We start from the raw sequence: 19,531 nt of genomic DNA, 5'->3' as shown, positions 1-19,531 counted from the left end.
GGCAGCGCCCTGGGCTGACGACCAGGAAGAGGCGGGGCAGGCGCCGGGAGGAGGCTCCCCCCACACCCCTCCCAGCAGGCCGCGGGCCGGGAAGGGGCGGGAGAGGATTCCCAGAACCAGCCGCGCTCGCACGGCCGCTGCCGGCCCGTTCTCCCCGCGGGCTGAGGGAGCCGGGAACTGCCCGCCATGTCCTCGGTGGCCGCCGCCAGCTGCGACGGCAAGGTCGCGGGGGAGGCGAGGCAGGAGAAGAAGCCGCTGAAGGCCTGCTGCGCCTGCCCCGAGACCAAGAAGGCGCGGGACGCCTGGTAGGGACCCGGCCCCGAGCTCCCCGCGGCCGCCGCTCCCCGCGTTCCGCCTTCCTGCCCCGCCGGGGCTCCCTCCCTTCCAGGGGTTTGTGCCCCTGCCACCGTGCGCCGGGCATCTTGGGGGCGCTCCCCATCCCGGACGGAGGGTGCTGGAGCGTCCACGGAGGGAAGGAGAGGAAACTGTCTTGAAAGGATTATTTAGAAATGAACTCTTAGCCCGTGCTTAAAACAGGTTTCAAAGATCAGCTTTTAATACTGCTTGTAATTCTTCACTATTGTTGATTGAAGTAACACGTACCAGCAGGTGATAACTTCTTTGTTGTTCACCCGAGTATAAATTACATTCTCTTTTAAATACAACAAAATACTCTGGGTTTTTTGAGTCTCAGAGGATGATATTTCCCAGAGAAGTTCAAAATTTGACAGTGACCTGTATAGCTGCATTGGTAATTATAGGCTTAGTCATGATCATAGGACCTGTAAAATCTTATGAAATGCACCCTCCAAATGGAGCTCCTTTGTCTTTGACAGTGAATCTTAAAAGTTTAAAAAAGTTTAATCTGATTACCAAGTTGTATTTTTTTTTTTTTTTATTTTTACTTTGCTGGTGGTATAGGTGGTAGGTGACAGGTGGCATAATACTGAACACTTTTTGCTAATTTTAGGGGAGCATGTCTAATTACATGGTAAGAGTGAAGGTGAATCCAGAGCCCCCTAAGAAAAGGATGGTAGGAGGGATGTTACTGGTTAGATGGAAGTGCTCTGGGCAGCCAGGGGACGCATCCATGCTCATTGTAAAAAAACCTAAGAAGAAAATGAAACTTTGTGCTGTCATTCAGTTCTGTCATTCAGTCAAAAAGCAAGTCTGAACTGCATTTGTGGTATACGTGATATACCAACAATGAGAGGCTCTTACTTGAATAGATGAGTTACATCAAAAGTAAATGGTGAATCATTTTTTCAACAATAGCTGGACAGGTGTTGTGTTTTGTTTTGCTTTTTGCTTCAGGGTCCTTAAATTGCAACTGAAGTTGGATTAAAATATCATTTACTGGTTAACCTGTTCTGTATTGTTCTCTTACTGGAGAAATTTTGTTGCTTCCCTACTGAATAATTTGAAACTGGCCAGCTCAGCGTACTTGATGATGTGACAGCCTTGTGTGGTATAACAAATCCCCATCCGGACTTGCCCAGAATAGACCCTGGCTGTTAACAGGAAGTTCTGTTATGCCTGTTATCAGAGTTTTAGGTGCACATCTCCTTTTATATTGGGATATTAAACTTTTTTATATTGGGATAGTTTTATATTGTCCAAAACAGTACTACCCTGGACAGGATAGGAAAAAAAAATCTCTGGATCCTAATAGGGATTTTTAATTGTCCCCAGCAGTTTGTCAGTTATATTTCTTCACTAAAAGTAAGTGAACATTTTATTGCTGTACCCTGGAAATCTTTTTTTTTCTTGCAGCATTATTGAGAAGGGAGAAGAAAATTGTGGGCACCTAATTGAAGCTCACAAAGAGTGTATGAGAGCTCTGGGCTTCAAGATATGAGTGAGATGAGCAGGACTGAGTGGGGTGAGTACAGCCTCAGGACCTCTCCCTCTGAAGTGCCCTGGCACCTCAGCTGGTGCCACTGGAAGGCCCAGAGTAGTGTTTGTGATGGTGTTGCCCTTATGAGAGAGAAGGCAGAGCAATCCTCATTGCCTCTAAGCCAACATTGCTGTCCTGTGAGGGTGGTGAAGCCCTTGGCAGCACACAGCCTCTGTGAGTCACCCTTCAGCAGTAGAGAATGGTGCTGCCTCTGCTGTCTGCTAAGAGATCCAAACCTCAATTTAGATTTCTGGTGCTAGGACACATGGGAGTTGGTTTTTGTGGGTTTGTGCTGGGTTTTCTTTTGTTGGTTGTAGAACTGTTGCTCAGTATCCAGTGGAAATCCATGTTTTGTGAAGCTGTGTTTCCTTTCTCTTCTAGATGATGTCTTTGGTATGACTGTGTTCTGGAAAGCTGCAAAATAAATTATTTCTGCAAGTTACTTCAAAGAACAAATATAAACAAAGAATCTATTTATGAAGAGTCTTTAATGATAGAGTATGCATCACATCCATAGCTTTTCCACTGCTTGCTCTTGACCACTGCTATAGAAAATATATTTTTTCCTCTTAATAAAAGCCTGAAAATGACCAGTGTTCCTGACTTTTGTTTCTTTTTAAGTAAAGAAATGACAGTGCCCTCCTTACTGAAAACAGCGTGCTGCAGGAATGAGAGACAGAAAAGCCTGCTCAATCATTAACATAGGAACTCTTTCTTCCTACTGATTACTGTGGTGGTGCGGTTGAACAGAGAGAACTTTGGTGGGTTTTCCCACAGATGCAAATTGTGAAATCATGCCAGTAGCATTGCACTCTTGCAGCTTTCAGTAGTTGTGCTGAAGCTTGCTGTGCTGTTTGTGACAGTAGCTGTAACTATGTTTGTACAAAGGCAACCACAGTTTTATGAAATAAACTTCCTTAGAGTCAAAACTGTATTTAATTTCCCCATGTTCGAATTCTTCTGGTTTTTGAATACCATTACCCGAGCTTCATTCTTTATAATGAAAAATTAGGTACTTCCCGTCTCAAACTCGCTTGAGCCAGTAGTTCTTCAACAGAAAGGGAGCAGAGGACTTCTCCCTGTCACTGCAAGTGACTTGTATGTGTACAGGTTACTTGCCTGAAGATAAAGCTTTTTCTTATGCTGAGTTTTTGTTGTGTTGGTCTTGTGCTATGCATGCACGGGCTTTGTTTTCTGGCTTCTTTCAGTTGTATGAGATGATAGTGTTGTATGAGATGGTAGTTGCTGCTTTTGATTCCTTCTTACAATCTAGAGAAACATTAGGTGTAATTTCTGGCTTGTTACAGGTGGGGCTTTTCTGGTTTCATAATATGTAATTGTGCAATCCTAATGTTACTCTTCCTGTAGTGAGTTGACTTTCCTTACTGGTATCATTAATTACTTTTTCTCCAGATGAGTTTTCTCTTCAGAAACTGAAGAGACAAAATCTGTCCTTTGTCTTGATTTTTCTCCTGGCTTTGATCCTGCTGCAGGGGTGACTCCAGTCATTATTGTTTCTCTGCCTGCAGGGCCCTGCGTATCATGAGCAGTTTTTGGCTGTGGTACTTGGTGCTCCCTCTGCTGAGACTCACAAGTTGTGTGAGGAGAGTTTAAACTCTTTAGAATTCTCTTTAGAATGTTCTGAAGGTCCTATCTTGAGGCAAGAGTTCTGTCCATGCTGGCTTTCAGCCTCAGAGTAGGGATGCAGGTGTGGCTCTGGCAGAAAGCATTCAAAGCTGCCTGTGGCGCTAGCTGTTTGAGGAGCAGGACCTCGTGCTCCTCGTGGTGTTTATTACTGTCTTGAGGTAGGAATCTGAATATGGTTCAACAAGGAATGGCCTTTGTGTATCAGAGCATAAACTGAAGAGAACGCTAGAAGGTGGATGAGCACCAGCTTTGTGGTAGCATGGTCTGGTAAACTGTGAAAATGGAGCCACAGAATAGAGCAGGGCAGGAAGCGGCCAAGTGAGAGTGGAGTGCTGCTTATATCAGGTGAAGAAAAGAAAACATATTCCTGCACGATTTTACACAAATTCTGTTCACTTAAGAATTGGGATGTTTAGACCTCCATGAGGGTAGAAGCGTGGCAAGTACTTCAGAAAGTTTTTGCTAATGTGCAACATGTACAGAAAGGATACTGGACAACTCTACATTTAAAGCAACAACAGAAGAACATTGTATTCAAATTCCTTGCTGAGTGCCTTCATTTCTTACTATGGTATTCCTGTGGAGTGGATTCAGGGCTTCATTCAGGGAGTGGGAGTTCCTGTGTTAATACTTACTGACAGTGTTAGTGACAGACACTGCCCTGCACAGGGTGGTGTGTACCTTGAGGGTGTGTAGCACACACAGCAGTAGCAGGAAATGTGACTAAACTATAGAGCACCACAACTAGATACAGTGCATGCCATCTTTGAACCTTTGTAATTCACTGTGAGCTTGTCTGGAGTAGGCTTGAGACCTTTCCCAGCAATTGTAAATCCAATGTGTATATTTTGGAGCTACAGTGTTATTCGTGTGTAAGTAACAGTTCTACAGACTAATTCCAGCAATGCACTATATAATAAATCAAAAAAGAGGTGTTTGATTATTCCCTCTCTGACTTCAAGCCACCAAGGTCTTAGTGTCCTCAACACAGTGATTGAACTAGTTTTCAGCTTATGGGATCAGAAGTGAACCTGTTGACTTCCTAAAGGATGGGCAAATAACTAGTCATGCAGCTGCTGTGAGATTTGGTGCTGATAATCTCTGTGTTGTGTGGCTCTCAAGGACAGAGGATTTATTTGCCAAACATAGTGCAGGCTGTACCTGTGTTGCATCATCACATGCAGCTAAATATTAAGTGCTACTGTTTGAGTCCATTTTAAGTGGGGAAGTCAGTGAAGTACCTGTTTCCACACTGCCTGTTTCAGTGCTGAAAAGCTTGACACGTCTGTTTTTCTTTTTCACAAACACATTTTGTAGTAATGTTTGCGTGTTTACTTCCAGGGAAGGGTGTTAATGTTGCTCAGGTGTTTTCTATGAACTTTCCATCTTCATTCCAAATTGTTTTCAACTTTGCTACGTCCCTTTCCCATTGAATCCGTACTGGCTTTTGAACACTTGTTGTGGATGAACCAGTGTCCTTGGATGAAGGGCATTTAATCCAAAGCAAGGCATGAAAATAAAATGTCTATGTGGTAATAAGAGGTTTTTTTACTTTTGCTGGGTAGAAAACTGAAAGTGCTGTGAAGATGATCTGTATGGCCATGGTACTATCAATGGAGAAAGGAAGATTTAGTCTTGGTAGCTCAATCACTTTACAAATCTTCCTTTTAGAAATTTGAGTCTGAAAACACTAAGTTAATCTCTAGTGTGTGCTCTGAGATCTACCTTTTAAAGTGCTGTATCATTCTCTCTACAATGTCACATTGGGACCCAGCAGAAAAGTTGTGTAGTTTCTAATGAGAGCTTTGTGCTGTTATTGCTGTGGGTTGAAAGCTTCCTGTCTGCCTTTCACAGAGAAATCATAACAGGTCATCCTCACCCACAGTTCTGGCTTCAGCATCACTGCAACTCCACTATTTATGTTCTAGAAGATGTCAGATGAAGGCCTTTCTTGTCCTAATGAGTCACTTACACTGTGTTCCAGTTTATTTTTTACGCAGGAATTTACCTAACGGAAGAATGAAATTACTAACTTCCTTTTTCTCCACTTTCTTTGATGCCCCTGCAAAAGGGTTTTGGTAGTATGAAAAGGTAGGAGAAAATGTGGTGGTGCTTCTCAGGATGCTTCCTCTAATGTAGTTCTACATTTCTTCTCATAGCAGAGAAGAAATGTAGTTTTGTCTCACAGATCTTAAGTATCTTTCTCCTTAGGTGTTCACAATCTTGATATCCCAACTCCCCATTTTATCGGATGTCAGCCTATCTTGGAGAGAAGGCTCCTTACAGATTTTTTGCAGAGGCCTAAAGGCTGACAAATTGTTGTCGGGATCATATAGCGAGTATATGGCAGTGGTATGAAAAACAGAACCTGGATCCCAAGATTTTTATTGTGGTGCTTTAGCTATAAGATCATCTGTCCTGCTTTGGAGAGGAGGTTGAGAGAACGGTTGAGGCTCTTCATTTCCCCATAACACTCATCTTGCAGATGAGTGTTGTTCTGCTTCAGTAGCTAGTATTTATTTCTTCACTTAGTTAAGGGGCCTCTGAAGACCAGGTTCCCTGTTTCACTTTATCCTTAACAGAAACCACCTTTCTGAATGGACTGTGCTCCTGTGCAGAGCTTAATTTGTCTTCTTTCTTTCCCGCATGTCAACCTGCCAGGATGGCTCTTATGAGCCATGCAGCTCTGTATTGCACTTGGCCTCATCATTGCAGAAATAAGATTGTACTGGCCAAGACCTCAATGAATTCTTGAAGGTTGCCATAAAGCATTGCTGCAGCCTTGCCCAGGAGACAGTGTTATTCCAGAGCACTGTTAGTTAGGAGACACAATCAGTGTGTCTTTAACTGAATGGTGCCAATGGGAATGGCATGTTAGGCAGGGCAGCTGCAAGCTCGGCCTGAAACACGACCACCCTTGAAACCCTATCTCTACCCCACTGACCCATGCAGGCTGACTTCACACTGTGATGGGAGACCACGTGGGTTGCATCAATGCCTGAAATGTAATTGCATCCTGGCAGTGGGGCAGATCCTGCCTGTGTGACTGATAATGTGTTACTTGAAGCAGGGGAGGAATTGCATTTATGCATTTTTTGTGTAGCTGACCATGGAGGACTGACCTCAAAGGCTCCCTCCTGTGCCTGTGCCCTGTGTTACCTGAGTGGGAAGTGTTGGCTGTCCTCTGAGCTAAATGAAGGTCTGGGGCAGGTTCTAAACAGCTATTAGAAAAATGAGAATGTGAGATGATGTTTCTCAAGGGTGTTTCCCAACAGAGCCTGTAATCCCTCAACTAGGATTTCCCCACAAAATGTGCTTCCAAGTGTTACACGCTCACAAAGCTTTTGGCAGGCAGGATAGTGTCATCTTCATGATAGATGAAACTGGGTGCCAGAGGCTTGTTTGCTCTAGTTTTATCCCTTGCATTCACAGTTCTCTGGCTGTGCAAAGCTTTTCCTTGTGCCCCTTGATCTAAAACACCCCTGAGAGGAAGCTCCCTGGAGTAAGAGGAGGCTGTAATGGACCTGGAAAGTAATTGAGAGCCAGCCTCTCTTCTTTTGCCAACTTCCTGCCACAGTTATGAACCACAGGGGGAAAAGGGGGTGACCTTTTCCCTTTTTTGTGCTGGGTGAAAGTCACTCTTTTGCAGGAGTGCAGAGCGGCGGAGAGCCCGATGTGTGACTGGAGCTCGCCACGATAAGCTGGTTGTTTTCCCTTCTCCTTTCCCCTCCTCGTGCTGTGCTTATCTGGCCGCCTGAGTTATGTTAAGTAGCGGGTGCATGCTTGCTCTCTGTTCTCCTCACTGCTTTTGCTCCTTGGATTTCAATTCCAAACATGGTTATCCATTTGGGGTCTCTCTCCGTTCCACTGCCAAGAGATACACATTCCACACTCAACACCAGCTCCCTCTGCTGCTCTCTCACGGTCGCTATTCCATTTGCTGCAGTGCAGGCGAGACAGGCAGTGCAAGGAGATCTCTGTCCTGTCCGTGAGTTTTCCAGCTAATGGCCCCGACTCTTTTTCTGACTGAGCTCTTTTGGCCTCACGTTTGCCAGCTGCTTTTCTCACTGTTGTGGCTAAGAAGGGGGCCAGCCGACGTTTTGTGAGCCACAAAGAGGAGAAGCGAACGCTTTTGGAATTTTTTGAGTGCAAAACCATTCGGCAGCACTTTTTTAGCATGTTACTTTGAAACACTGCTGTGGGACCAGACAGTGCACAAAAGGAAGAGGAGGAGAACAGCTACCCAGCAGCTCTGCTTTCCAAACTCTGCAGCACCCTTTGTGTATGACAATTCATTTTGAGCACAGGACGGCTGGGGAGGGTGGGGAGTGGGGCAGGATGAGTGCAAACAGCCCCTCTTGGGACCAGGCTGTTCTCCAGCCTCCGGTGTGTGATGCTTGGAAGGAGATTACGGAGGAAGCAGCCTACCAGCTGGCCAGCTGCATTGTCCTCCTGGGTTACATGGGGGGAAGTGGCATCTTTGGGTCCCTCTATATCTTTGGCCTCCTGGCCCCAGGCTACTTCTGCTATGCTCTGTGGGGCTGGCTGAGTGCTTGTGGGCTGGACATCTTCATCTGGAACATGCTGCTGGTCCTCGCCTGCTTGCTTCAGCTGGCTCACCTGGCTTACCGGCTCCGCAGAAACACCATCCCAGAAGAGTTTGACCTCCTCTACAAGACCATGTACCTGCCCTTGCAGGTGCCCCTGGAAGTCTACAAAGAAATCGTGAAGTGCTGTGAAGAGCAGGTGCAGTCGCTAGTCAGAGACCAGAATTATGCAGTGGAGGGCAAGACGCCCATTGACCGCCTCTCGTTGCTGCTGTCTGGCAGGTAAAGGCTCCCCATTTCTGAACAAAGTCTGACAGCAAACTGCTGTGGCTTATTGTTGTATTATCACCCTCTGTAGAAACTGGGGTGAGGATTGTTTCCTTCCTCTGAAAAGGATCTGAGAGATACATCAGTTTGTTGGGGAAGGGGGAAATTTGCTTTTTGGGGTGTTAGTTTTGTTTTGTTTTTCTAACTTAAAAGTATTTCAGGGAATGGTTTGCAGACTCGAGCTGTGGGCAGTGAAGTGGAGCTCAGCCTTACCTGTGATACTTTTGATGAATCCTTACCCCTTTGTCTGTCATTTTGAAGTGATCTTAATTCTGATGGGAGCAGACTGGCTGTGAGAAAGTGTTTCTCACAGGAGAGCAGTGTGTCTGGACCTGGGGGTACCAGGCACACCTCTGTGTTGTGAGGAGCTGTGTTCTGAGTGTGCTGAGGCCTCAGTTCACCTGCTCTCCCTGGCCAGCAGTGTTCAGGGCGAAGTTCCTGTTCCTGACACCCCAACCCTCAGTGCTTTGACATTTTTCACTTTGAGCACCATTTCATCAAAAGAGAGAGTATTTTCCTGTGGTGGATCCTGCCTAATCAGGTGTATTTCTTTCCTTGTGCTGTCAAGCATTTGTGATATTCCTTCTTCTGGACCTCCAAGGAGAACCTCAGGGACCTCTAGAGAGTCACACTGGAGAACTGAATGATCAAGTTCACCTGAGATCCTGTGGCATGTCTTTAGCAGCATATCCACTTAATGATTTGCAAAATCCAGATGTGTACAAATAGCAATAGTGTTGGTTTCCAGTCTGCTGCCAAAAACTTGGCACTAATGTTACATAAGAATGGGAAAGGAAGAAGACCTCTAAATAGGATCAGTGCTGAGCTGCAGGAGGTGTGTCTCACAAGGATTTTCCTTTGAAAATACAAAACATCACCTGGGGCTCCTGTTTTAGTACAGTGGCCAATCCTCTCTGGTGAGGGAGTTTGCAAAGAAGAATGGCTGACCTTGCTTTTTTTGGTGTTGGTCCCTTTTCTAAGATGTGTTAAGAGCACCCTGGGTCCACCAGGATATTGAATGGCAAAGCACTGGAGGTCAATTTGATATGTGTGTTTCCAGTAGTGCTTCACCTTACCAAACATTTCTGGTGAGCAGCTGGCTCTGCAGTTTACTGTATCAGTAAATAATATTGCTGGGGAAGAGTCTGTGCTGTCTTGACCTGCACTGGATAATGTGATGCTACTCGGTGGGCATGAAAGTGCTACAACAGACAGTAAGATGGTGATGGTGGGTAGTTGTTGGGCTCTCTTTTGCAGTGGGAAGTATACATCTTGGCTGGTAAAGGATGCTCCGTGGAGGTGGGCATGGATTTACATTTCCTAGTACCCACTCTATTGCCTTGTGAGGTCCTTGCTGATCCAGCAGCAAATTGCTTTTATGGTGCTCTTTCTTAAACTGAGCAAGTGGGGTCTTGGAAATGCAGAATATGCCTGGATTGGGAAATGTGCTTTACAATCCATGACCCTTGCAGGCAGCACTGCCAGCTGATTAGAAGCCAAAGGTGAACAGAGTCTTTTAACTCCTGGAGGCAAGAATTGCCTTTGTGTATCATACAACAGGGGGACATGGTGACAGGAAAGCAAGAGGCCCCAAGTCTGGTGATGCAGAGCTATGAATAGAACTGCAGAGTGCCCTGGCATTGTCCTTGCTTCAGGTCTGTGCAGGTCCTTCTCTGTTCCCACAGCAGAGCTCAGTGCACGTTTGACCTTGACCCTGGCAGGCAATTGTAGCAAAAGTAGGTGAAAAGGATACTTAGAAGGCCAAGAGAAAGTGAGCGGTAATGTGCAGCAAACTATGAGCTCTCAGGGTGATCTGTGAGGAGCCATGGGCAGTGGGATTTTGGGGGATCCTGAGTGTAGTGACTTCCCAGTACCAAGACTGGGAATGCCCTTATGCAGTCCTGGAGACAGGAGGAAGATACAGGCACAAAGAGCCACAGGCTGGCTCTTAGAAGTACCTAGAAAGCAGCAGTCCTGTGGGCTGAAGAAGTCCTGGGTTAGGACCAAGCATCGCACCTGTGAGGGCTTCTATGTAGCAAGAAACAGAACACAGATGGAGTATGGTGAAGTGGCAGCAAATCCCACAGAGAAAGGAAGGATAGCCTCATCACTAAAGCACCTGCAGCTGTCCCCAGAGGGTATGAGACATCTGTGAGACAAGTATTTCTTTCCTCCTTGCTTGGGACACACTGTTTGAGCTATCAGATTTGTGTGACATCTGTTTTGTGGCCTAAGCCTGTCTGCCTCACCTGTCCTCTGCAGGATCCGAGTGTGCCAGGACGGACAATTCCTTCACTACGTCTTTCCATACCAGTTCCTGGACTCTCCAGAATGGGAGTCACTGCGACCTTCTGAGGAAGGAACTTTCCAGGTAACCGCAGCTCAGCTTCACTCCTTGGTGCTTTGCTGCACGTCTGAGAAGGAGGTAGAGAGGCCCCATTGTGCCATTCAAAGCCGACCAGGAATACTTTCCTCCCCTTCCTCGTGGTTTAGCCAGCACAGGATTGTGTGATCAGCTGTTTAACCTTTTTTCCTACCTAGTTCTGAAGACCTCAGGGCATGCTCCTACTATCTGCTGATGGCAAGGAGGGTGGAGCACGGGGCTCCTTCCTGTTTATCAGGGAATGGAGGTGTCAGATTGCCAGCTCTCTTCCCTTAAAGTGTTCTCTAGTACCTGTACTGATGCATTTGCCCTGCATGCTGCTAGCAGGGTGCATCAGGATGGCAGCCGCGGCAATGTGCAGCAGTGATGTAAATCCATAAACATCCTGCTCCTCACAGAAGTTTCTGATGGTCATGTGTTTTGGGTGGAGAAGCAGAAAGGATGATTCACACCCGAATATGGTTCTTTCTGAGCAGAAAGATCCCCTGCCGAGAGGCCAGACCAATTCTCATTTGCAGTAACTGAAAGGATTTTGGCCTCGCTGTCAACAGCCCACAGTGTTTCTTTGGCTTTCCTTCTGGAGAAGATTACTTAAGCCTACATCCCTCTGTCTTTGGCACACATCCCAGGATGGCCTGATACCTGTCAGGATGTCAATCCTCATTATGTCAATTAGGGCATATGAGGAGGGATTTTGCTAATCCCTTGGGAGCATGGGAGGGTCATGAGGGAATGATGCTTTCTCATGAGGGTAGCCCCAAGCAAACTTGGTTAAACCAGGGCAGCTCTCCAAATCTGCTTTCCTAGGGTCTGAATTTGGCTCATGTGTGAAAGGTTCGTGGTGATTGCTCCTGAAAATAGTGCCATCACCAGTGAATATAGTTGTAGGAGGTAGCTGGCTATGTGACTGTGGCACAGGGCTATAGATAGTGAGCAGAAACAGGGATGTTGGACCAAGATAATGAAGTAGAAAGGACAACAACAGCATGGCTGCGTGCTAGGGCTGGTGGTATCTCATGTTTTGCACAGGTCTTCAATCTGGCAGCAGACTGATGCTAGCTCCTGGGCTGTATTTGCCCAAGAATCCAGCAGGGAGAGTGATGGGCTAGGTGCAGGGAAATGGCTGACTGCAGGCATGCAACCTGCAAAGACATGCACAGCATTTTCTGAGCTAATTTCTGTGGAACTGAATGTTCCCAGACCTCCTGAGGGTCTTCCTCTGTGGTGCATGAGACAGCTTGGAAGCAGGCTAGAGTCAGGCTGCACCAGCCCTGCCAGCACCATGCTCTGGCACATCTCCTGCTCTGCAAGACAGGGCTGGTCGGTGAGGTCAGGATGGCATCCTGGCATCAGGATGGGGAGGTAGAGCCCTAGGTAGGGAAGGCCATATGCTGGAAATGCCTAAAACCTGGGTGTGCTTATGGAGAAGCCTGAAGAAGTAGCAGCTGTGTGAGACCAGCAGTCATCAGGTGTCACTTCACCAGTCCATGTACCTGGAAGGACCTTACTCTTGGTGGCCATGCTAACCATGGTGATGTGCTGCTTTGGGCAGCTGTTTAACACACTAGTCCCTCTCACCTGAGTCGTTCATAAAACTCTGTAACTTATCTCAACCTTGCCTTAGCAACACAATAATTTGGTTTAAAAAGTGCATGTTGGACTCTGGCTCTTTGCTGAAGGAAGGCATGTAAGGTTTTTCTTGCCTGAGGTTTTTCTTGCCCTGTGGCTCTCTGGATTGAACAAATTCAATTCTGAACCCACTGAAAAATGGCAGAAGCATGACTTGGTCTACGAGAATAGCTGCCTTCCTTGAGCTTTTTGCTTTGGCTATCTGCTTCCCACAGGACTGTTGGGTCCGAGTGCCTGAAGGAGTTTGGTTTCAGGGCTGGCACTTTCCCCCAGAAGGCTGAATTACAGGCTCTTGCTGATGCCGGAGCACTTGTGTCAGGGGGAATTCAAGAGTGAAATCTGTCTTGCTATCCTGGTTTGGTGGCAGGTTTGCTTATTGCATTTCAGTCCCTCACAAGAAGAGATCACTTTTGATCACTGTGCCAGAGGTTGGTTAGGAAAATGAGATTCCGGTCATTTCAATTTCTGTGTGACCCTTCTTTTTGCTTGCCTGGCCTGGGAAAGTTCTCAGGTTTTATCTCCTATATTTCTTTCATCAGACAGCTGTTTGCAGGCCAATGGCATTAAATATCAAACCCAAGGACACACACATGCAGCCAAGCCATGTTCAGCTTCCCGGTGGCCCTCTGCCATGGCGGCTGACCAAGGAGACCCCTGGGCACAGAGTGAAAGGGAGCCCCCGGGATATTTTGGTTCCGGCACTTGTTCGCATGCCAGTGTCTCCATTACACTCGGATGCTCTTCTTTGGCCCAGGGCAGTTTGACCCTTCCTGCATTTCTTGTCTTTATTATCATTATTTATTATAATATACACTTTCATACCATATAATGTTTTTGACTGAAACTGTTCTTGTCCTACATTTAGGGGGAAAAGTTCTCTTTTTACACTGGAAAAACCAGAAAGAAAATGAAACGTTCTCTAAAATCGACCCGATAAACCCTCGTGAGTTTTCTACATATACACGAACACAATAAAACCTTTTATTTCTTCTCTCACTGAGCTGTGCTGCAATGTCCTTCAGAGCCATTCAGCCCTACAGAGTCTAGCAGAACTGCTGAGACAGGATGTCCCTCGGGCACAGGATGACCAGTCAAGCTTTTCTGGTGGTCTTTCCAGCACTTAGGGTCTTCTTGGAGCAGGGCCTGTGGGGCTCTGCAATCCAGCAGCAGAATGGGTCAGCAGGCTCCCCCAGGGCTCCTTGCTGGCAACTCAGGCTGACTTGGCATGCAAAAATATCCCCCTCTGTAGTGTTTCTGAGGGATAGGGATGTCTGTGGTGCCCTGTTCATTTCAGCTACATCCCTCAAATGTCAATAGGGAGCATCATCTGAAAGCAAGAGGGTTAATCGTAGGCATCCATGTGGCTGGGTTAAATGAGGACATGCTACTAATTGCATAGGAAAACAGGGTTTTTTCCTTCTTAGGGAGAGGAAACAGCAGGAGGTAAGGCTTTATACCAGTCATTCAATCAGGGCAGTCAGGCTCTCCAGCCCTACCATCTCCAAGGAGAGTAGGATTCAAAGGGGCTGAGGGCATTTCCTGGAGTGAAGCACATGGCTCCAAGGTGGGTGACCTCGCCCAGGCAGTGGGACTTACTCCACTCACTCCCTGCCCCACAGGTCACGCTGACAGCCGAGACCGACTGCAGCTACATCACCTGGCCGAGGAAGAAGCTGTATCTCCTCCTGAGGAAGGACCGCTACATCGCCCGCCTCTTCTCCTCCCACCTGGGCTATGACATCTCAGAGAAGCTCTACTCCCTCAATGAGAAGCTCTTCGCCAAGTTTGGCCTTCGCTTCGACATCCGCTTGCCCAGCCTCTACCACGTCCTTGGGCCAGCCTCCTCGGAGGGGGAGTCGGAGGACTGTGAGGAGCTGCTGCCGGGCTCTGGCCAGACCAGCCTCTCTGAGCCGCCGCCGCAGCCGCCACCACCGCCACCGCTGGCTCCGCGCCCCCGGGCATCCCGGCCCGACAGTGATCTGCTGGGTGAGGACTCCACCAGTCTTGTCTTGGAAGATTTTGCTGAGTTGCCGGGGTCTTTTATGGACTATGTGAGCGAAGGGGAGTATATGAAGTGAGGGCACTCCTGGCACGGGCACACCTCACCCTGTGTGGGACCCTCGCGTAAGTACCCACTTGCAGAGCAAGTCTTTCCTGTGATGCATCTGCCTGGACAGAGCACTGGACCCCATTTGCCATGGGTTTGCACCTCTGAGGTGTTTTTTGGCCCGCTGCCCCAAGGAATCCCAGAAGGTGGGCTCAAGCTATGTGGTTTTCCTAAGGAAAAGCAGCAGAGCAGAGGCTTGACTCCTGGCACCAGCTGTACTGTGGGTAGAAGGGCCAGTAACCTGGCCATAGAAAGCTCTTCCCTGCCCAGTTCTCTCCCCATCCCTGAAGAGAGGCAGAAACACTGAAATGGTGTCCAGGCTGGCAGGCGGTATGCCAGTGGTCACTGAGACCATGAGGTAGAGCAATACCAGGAGGTACTCCAGTATTGAGCTGAGCAAGAGCTCTGCAGGTGAGAAAGCCCACATCTCAGGAGATGCCAACAGGACTAGAAACAGCTCCAGGGTTTATAGAGGATTGGTAGTAAGGAGTTGCTATAAACCCTGCAAGTGCTAAGTCTCAGCAGGGGCACAAAGCTCAGAGTCCTTCCTCTCCCTGCCCACCACAGCTCATCCCAGCATTGATCTGTCCTCCTTGTTTCTGCTGAGATTCTGATCATTGCCAGATCAGTAAGATGTTGAAAAGTCTGCCCTGGGTGGTACAGGTCTTTCCTCCAGTCACCCTGGGTGGACTGACAGGCTAAGCATTGTTATTAGATGCCCCAAACTCTGCTGTGCAGTGAGTGGGAATAAGATGCTCTCTTCCAAAATGCCAGCTCCTTACTCCACAAGGGAAAAATGTTCTGGTGCCTGGTTGCTGTTCAGGCAGAAGAACAATGCAGGCAAACAGAAATAGATGGGAGAGTGGCTTGTGCTTGAAATTCTAATCCAAGTGGCCAAGAGAGAAATTCCACCCTGAGCTACTTTTAGCTAGCCACTGCCTGCCAGCTGCTACATACCAGCTGCAGACCCCAAAATGTGCATTCCTGCTGCCTCCCACAGTAATCCAGCTGCCAGGCACCAAGCTTGGGACTGGGATGTCTGTCCTAGAAGTGACCCCTTCATGTTTCTCAGTTGGGTCTGCACAGCAGGAAGGAAGTTGCAGGGCTGGGCTGCAGCTGGGGTGGCTGCCTTCCATCAGGCAGCCTTGAACACAGCAACATTGCACCCTGCCCTTCTCTGTGCCTGCTTGGGTCTACTTCTACCTCTGCTGTGGACCCAGTGGCAGGGAGCATTGGCTCCTGGCATGAGCCCTAAGAAGTCTGCAGTATTCTTCATATTATCTGGGATATGAAGAAACTGACCAGGGAAAGAACAGGTGTATTTGTTTGTGGCTGAATCAGATAAAGAGTTAGCAAGAGTTTTGATTAGGGTTTTGTTGTTGGGGTTGTTTGGTTTTGTGTGGTTGGTTGTTGTTTTCTTTTTTAAGGAGGCAGAGAGAGGAAAAAAAAATCCACATTTGTTCTAGGAATGTGAAGCCCCTGGATTTGCTAGTAGGCTGCTGAAGATATGAATTTGAAGCTTTTTCAGTCCTTACTTGGAGAGGCAGGAGCACTGAATCACTTATGAAACACCATCCTCCTAGCTGTTGGAGTGTCTGTGAAAACATGCACTCATAAGTGAATGAAAGTAGTGTTGTGAACACAGCAAAGTCACTTTGCCTGTGCTTTGATTCTATTTTGCCTTCTCAGAAGGAGGATATCCATTCTCAGATAACTGGTAGAATTCTCCTGGTTGATCAAGCTCAATAAAACCAGAATTTCAAATGCAATAAAAAAGGAAGGAGGCAAGTAACATTCTAGCTTTTTGGAAAAATTTCCACCCATTTTTGGCAGTGAGGCAATACTGTGACCATACACACAGGGTGTGTGTGTGGGTGTGGGGGTGGGGGGGGGTGTGTGTGTGTTGGGCAAAACTTTGCTACACAGCAAAAAGCTATTCTTTCTTTCACACAGTCCTGTTGTGAGCTGGAAGCTCTCATCTTTCTAGATCTTGTGACAGAGACAAGAGTGCTGCTATTGGCAGCAGAGAACTGCAATAAAAGCCAGATATTTAGAGGCTTGTATTTGAGGTGGGAGAGGAAGATGATCTTCCATGTCTATCAGTCTGGAGACAATAGACAGTGTGGTATTTTAATTTTTAAGGTAATTAGACAAGGAATTAAAAATCTGTTTAATGTGCTCATAGTGGTGGAATGAGAGCTTCCTTGTTACCCTACTTGGCATTTGTGTGTCTTATCACATCACATCTCAGCACATCCCATCACATCCCAGTGGCACAACAGCAGTTGTCACATCTGGACAATATTCCACAGTGATTTGAGTGCCTCACCACAAAAACTAGTGGTCAGAGGGGCTGCAGGTTTTGCCTCTGTCCAAACACTTGTCACAGCTCAGCAAATAGTCCAAGCAGGTCGGCCATGGCTCAGGTAAAGCACTTTCCTAACTTTTTCCTACATCTGTAATAAACAGGGAAATCCCCTGTAGTGTCATTCTTCAAGGTGAGTCCCTGAGGTCAGAGCTCCCCTGGGGCTTTCCCCTGGTCTGTGCTCTCATCTCCTTTCCCAGTAACTCCCAATGTGGGTAATCACCTTGTAGCTCTCTAAACTCCTCATGCTGAAGTGCTTCTGTGGGTGACATTCCTTTTCTGTCAACTACAACAGGCACCTTGCAACACTATGGTTCAGGAGGGCAATTCTTGAATGCCCAAAGTGCTACAAAGGTCATACACAAGAAAACATTCATGGAAGATATATTGGCCTAATATTCATGTCATCTAGTTCCTAGAAAGTGTTTTTAGTCTGCTTATGAGTAAGATGGACTGTGATATCCCACTGATGAGCACATTAATTCTCTAAGGAGAATGGTGCCTGTTTGAAGGAGGCAGGTTCAAAGGTTCTGTTCACTACTTGCTTTAACAGTATAGTATAGATCAGTGCTCCAGAGGAAACTAAGCTTTATTCCTTGCCAGGAAATTTAAACAACCAAGAGCCACCTGCTTTTTCTCCTGTTCACATTTGTTCTAGTTTGTTGCTATCAAGTGCCTGCAGGATGTGTAGCTGTTGCTGTCTGTTTTTTACAGTCACATCTTGGGGCTGCCTTTCTATTTGGTGGGTGAGATGGGTGCATGGACACTTGATGGTCTGCAGCTTGGTATCTAAGTTAGTAGTTAATGTTTTGTACCTGCTTTGAGAGCAAAAGCAAAGGAGCTGTGGGCTTTGTTTAACCAATATCACAGAAAGCAATTTGGAAGGGTTTGTTTTTGCCATCTCAGAATGGGTGCATAATCCTGTTTCCTGACTTATCAGTTGTTGAGGAATTACATTGTTTTGCACTGTCATTTAGGAGAGGAGGGGAGAAAAACAGGAAATTGTGGGCTCCATGAAGTTTGTGTCTTGGAAAAATTTGAAAGTATGATAGTAATGGTGTGCTCTCTTTCTCTCTCCCTCTCTCTCCCTCCCCCCTCTGTTCCCTGATCCCCTTTTCCTCCCTCCTCCACTGCATTCCTTCTGCAGCCTCTGAAAACCATCTCCAGAGCTCTCACCCTCTCAGCAAAGGACGAGCCCCTCTGGCTCCCACTCAGACCCCCGAACTCTAGGGAACAACAGGCTGCTTTCATCCTGAAGCCCCTCCAAGGGAGCCGATGCTCACACAGGTTTTTGACCAGAGACACTCTTTAGCATGCAGAGACGTCTGCCAGCAGATATCTACACTCAGGAGCACATGAAGCACATGCTTAGGACTGCAGTGTGACACTCCAGCACCTCCCACCCCATGGCTGTTCACCAGAGCTGCCTACCCCAGCGTGCTTCCATGGTCTGTTTTCTAGTCCTGCCTCTCTGAGGTTGTCAGCAGCTCTGTCACCAAAGTGCACCAATATCCTGCAAGCAATTCCAGCCAGCTTGCAGAATCTGTGTTCCTTTTGATTCAATGATTCCCATTAAAGTCAGAGATGAAACTACTGGTGTTTGAGGATTTGAAGAGGGAGAAAACAGCTGAAGGGAGGGAGGGAGGGAGGGAGGATTTGAAGAGGGAGATCACTTGGGGTGATCTCAAGGCACAGAGTGGACAGGGCAAGGGGAAATGGGCCTGACAGCTTTGGTAAAGTGTAGGCAAGACTGGGGGTTGCACGGTTGGGACGGACGGAGACGAGAGATCTCTGAAGCCAGGTGGTGGAACTTGCGGTTTATTGCAAAGGGCCTGGGTACAGGGCCCTGCTGGGAGCTGCCAGCTGCAGCTTGGAGCAGGCCCGAGAGAAGAGAGAGGATGAGAGGGTAATAACGTAAAAGGCAAGAGCTAAGAGCATAGAAAAGTAAGAACAAGAGTAAGAGTAAGGGTGCAAGAGTAAAAGCAAGAGCAAGAGAACAAGAGCACAAGAGCAAAAGTAAGAAAGCGAAGCTCCTGTTACAATACAATAAATCGTCTTCTGTGTTGAATATTCTGATTCCCACTAACCAATCTAGTAGAGCATACAAATCCTATAGCATTTACATACAGCCTATAAGAATCACTATATTACCATATTGTGCTACATTTTAAACCCTAAAAACTACTCTTCAGACCCCTTCTGCCAAGCTGGCAGGGTCTGCTCTGACCCTTGGACCTGCCTGCTTGCAGAGGGTATTGTTTCACCAAAAGGGGATTACCTTCAGCCAGCCACACCATTGTTTTTCTGTTGTTCAGTAACTAAGGGATGTCAAAGCTTGCTTTCATTTCAATCTCACTTATAGTTTCTATATTCTCAAAATCTTTTGCCAGGCAATCATATTTGTAAGGCTTTCCTGTTTCATCTTCCCCAACAGTAAAGGGCTTGCAATGGAGAGTTTGATGATATGCATCTCACTGAGCATTCACTCTAGTAAGATCAGAAATTACTTTTCCTGGAGTTAGGATTTCTCATTTATAACAAGCACAACTTCTCAAAGAAGCTGGTGAAAAAAGACTTCTGGTTGGTTGTTTGCATTAATTCTTGAAATAAGAAAGAGAAGGAATTGAGA

General features: G+C 47.0%; 2 protein-coding genes across 3 annotated transcripts; both read left to right on the top strand.

The window, feature by feature from the left end:
• Positions 1–72: 72 nt before the first annotated feature.
• LOC103827112 (cytochrome c oxidase copper chaperone) lies at positions 73–2,487 on the top strand. The gene is made up of 3 exons (XM_018908149.3): positions 73–305; positions 1,774–1,882; positions 2,279–2,487. The coding sequence occupies exons 1-2, from the start codon at positions 187–189 to the stop codon at positions 1,856–1,858; spliced, it is 204 nt and encodes a 67-aa protein (XP_018763694.1). The 5' UTR covers positions 73–186; the 3' UTR covers positions 1,859–1,882; positions 2,279–2,487.
• Positions 2,488–6,371: 3,884 nt separating this feature from the next.
• Positions 6,372–18,495, top strand: POPDC2 (popeye domain containing 2). Of its 2 annotated transcripts, none has more exons than XM_009102586.4 (4): positions 6,372–8,373; positions 10,681–10,789; positions 14,050–14,554; positions 18,050–18,495. In XM_009102586.4, the coding sequence occupies exons 1-3, from the start codon at positions 7,829–7,831 to the stop codon at positions 14,506–14,508; spliced, it is 1,113 nt and encodes a 370-aa protein (XP_009100834.2). In that variant the 5' UTR covers positions 6,372–7,828; the 3' UTR covers positions 14,509–14,554; positions 18,050–18,495. The 2 variants fall into 2 exon arrangements, with proteins under 2 accessions (XP_009100834.2, XP_009100833.1); XM_009102585.4 differs by having other exon boundaries at positions 6,377–8,373; positions 14,050–14,416.
• Positions 18,496–19,531: the final 1,036 nt, after the last annotated feature.

Source organism: Serinus canaria, chromosome 1 (assembly GCF_022539315.1).
Source record: "Serinus canaria isolate serCan28SL12 chromosome 1, serCan2020, whole genome shotgun sequence".
In the NCBI taxonomy this organism is placed as follows: Eukaryota; Metazoa; Chordata; class Aves; order Passeriformes; family Fringillidae; genus Serinus; species Serinus canaria.
The sequence above is the reverse complement of the archived record's forward strand: the minus strand, read 5'-3'. Positions and strand labels throughout refer to the sequence as shown.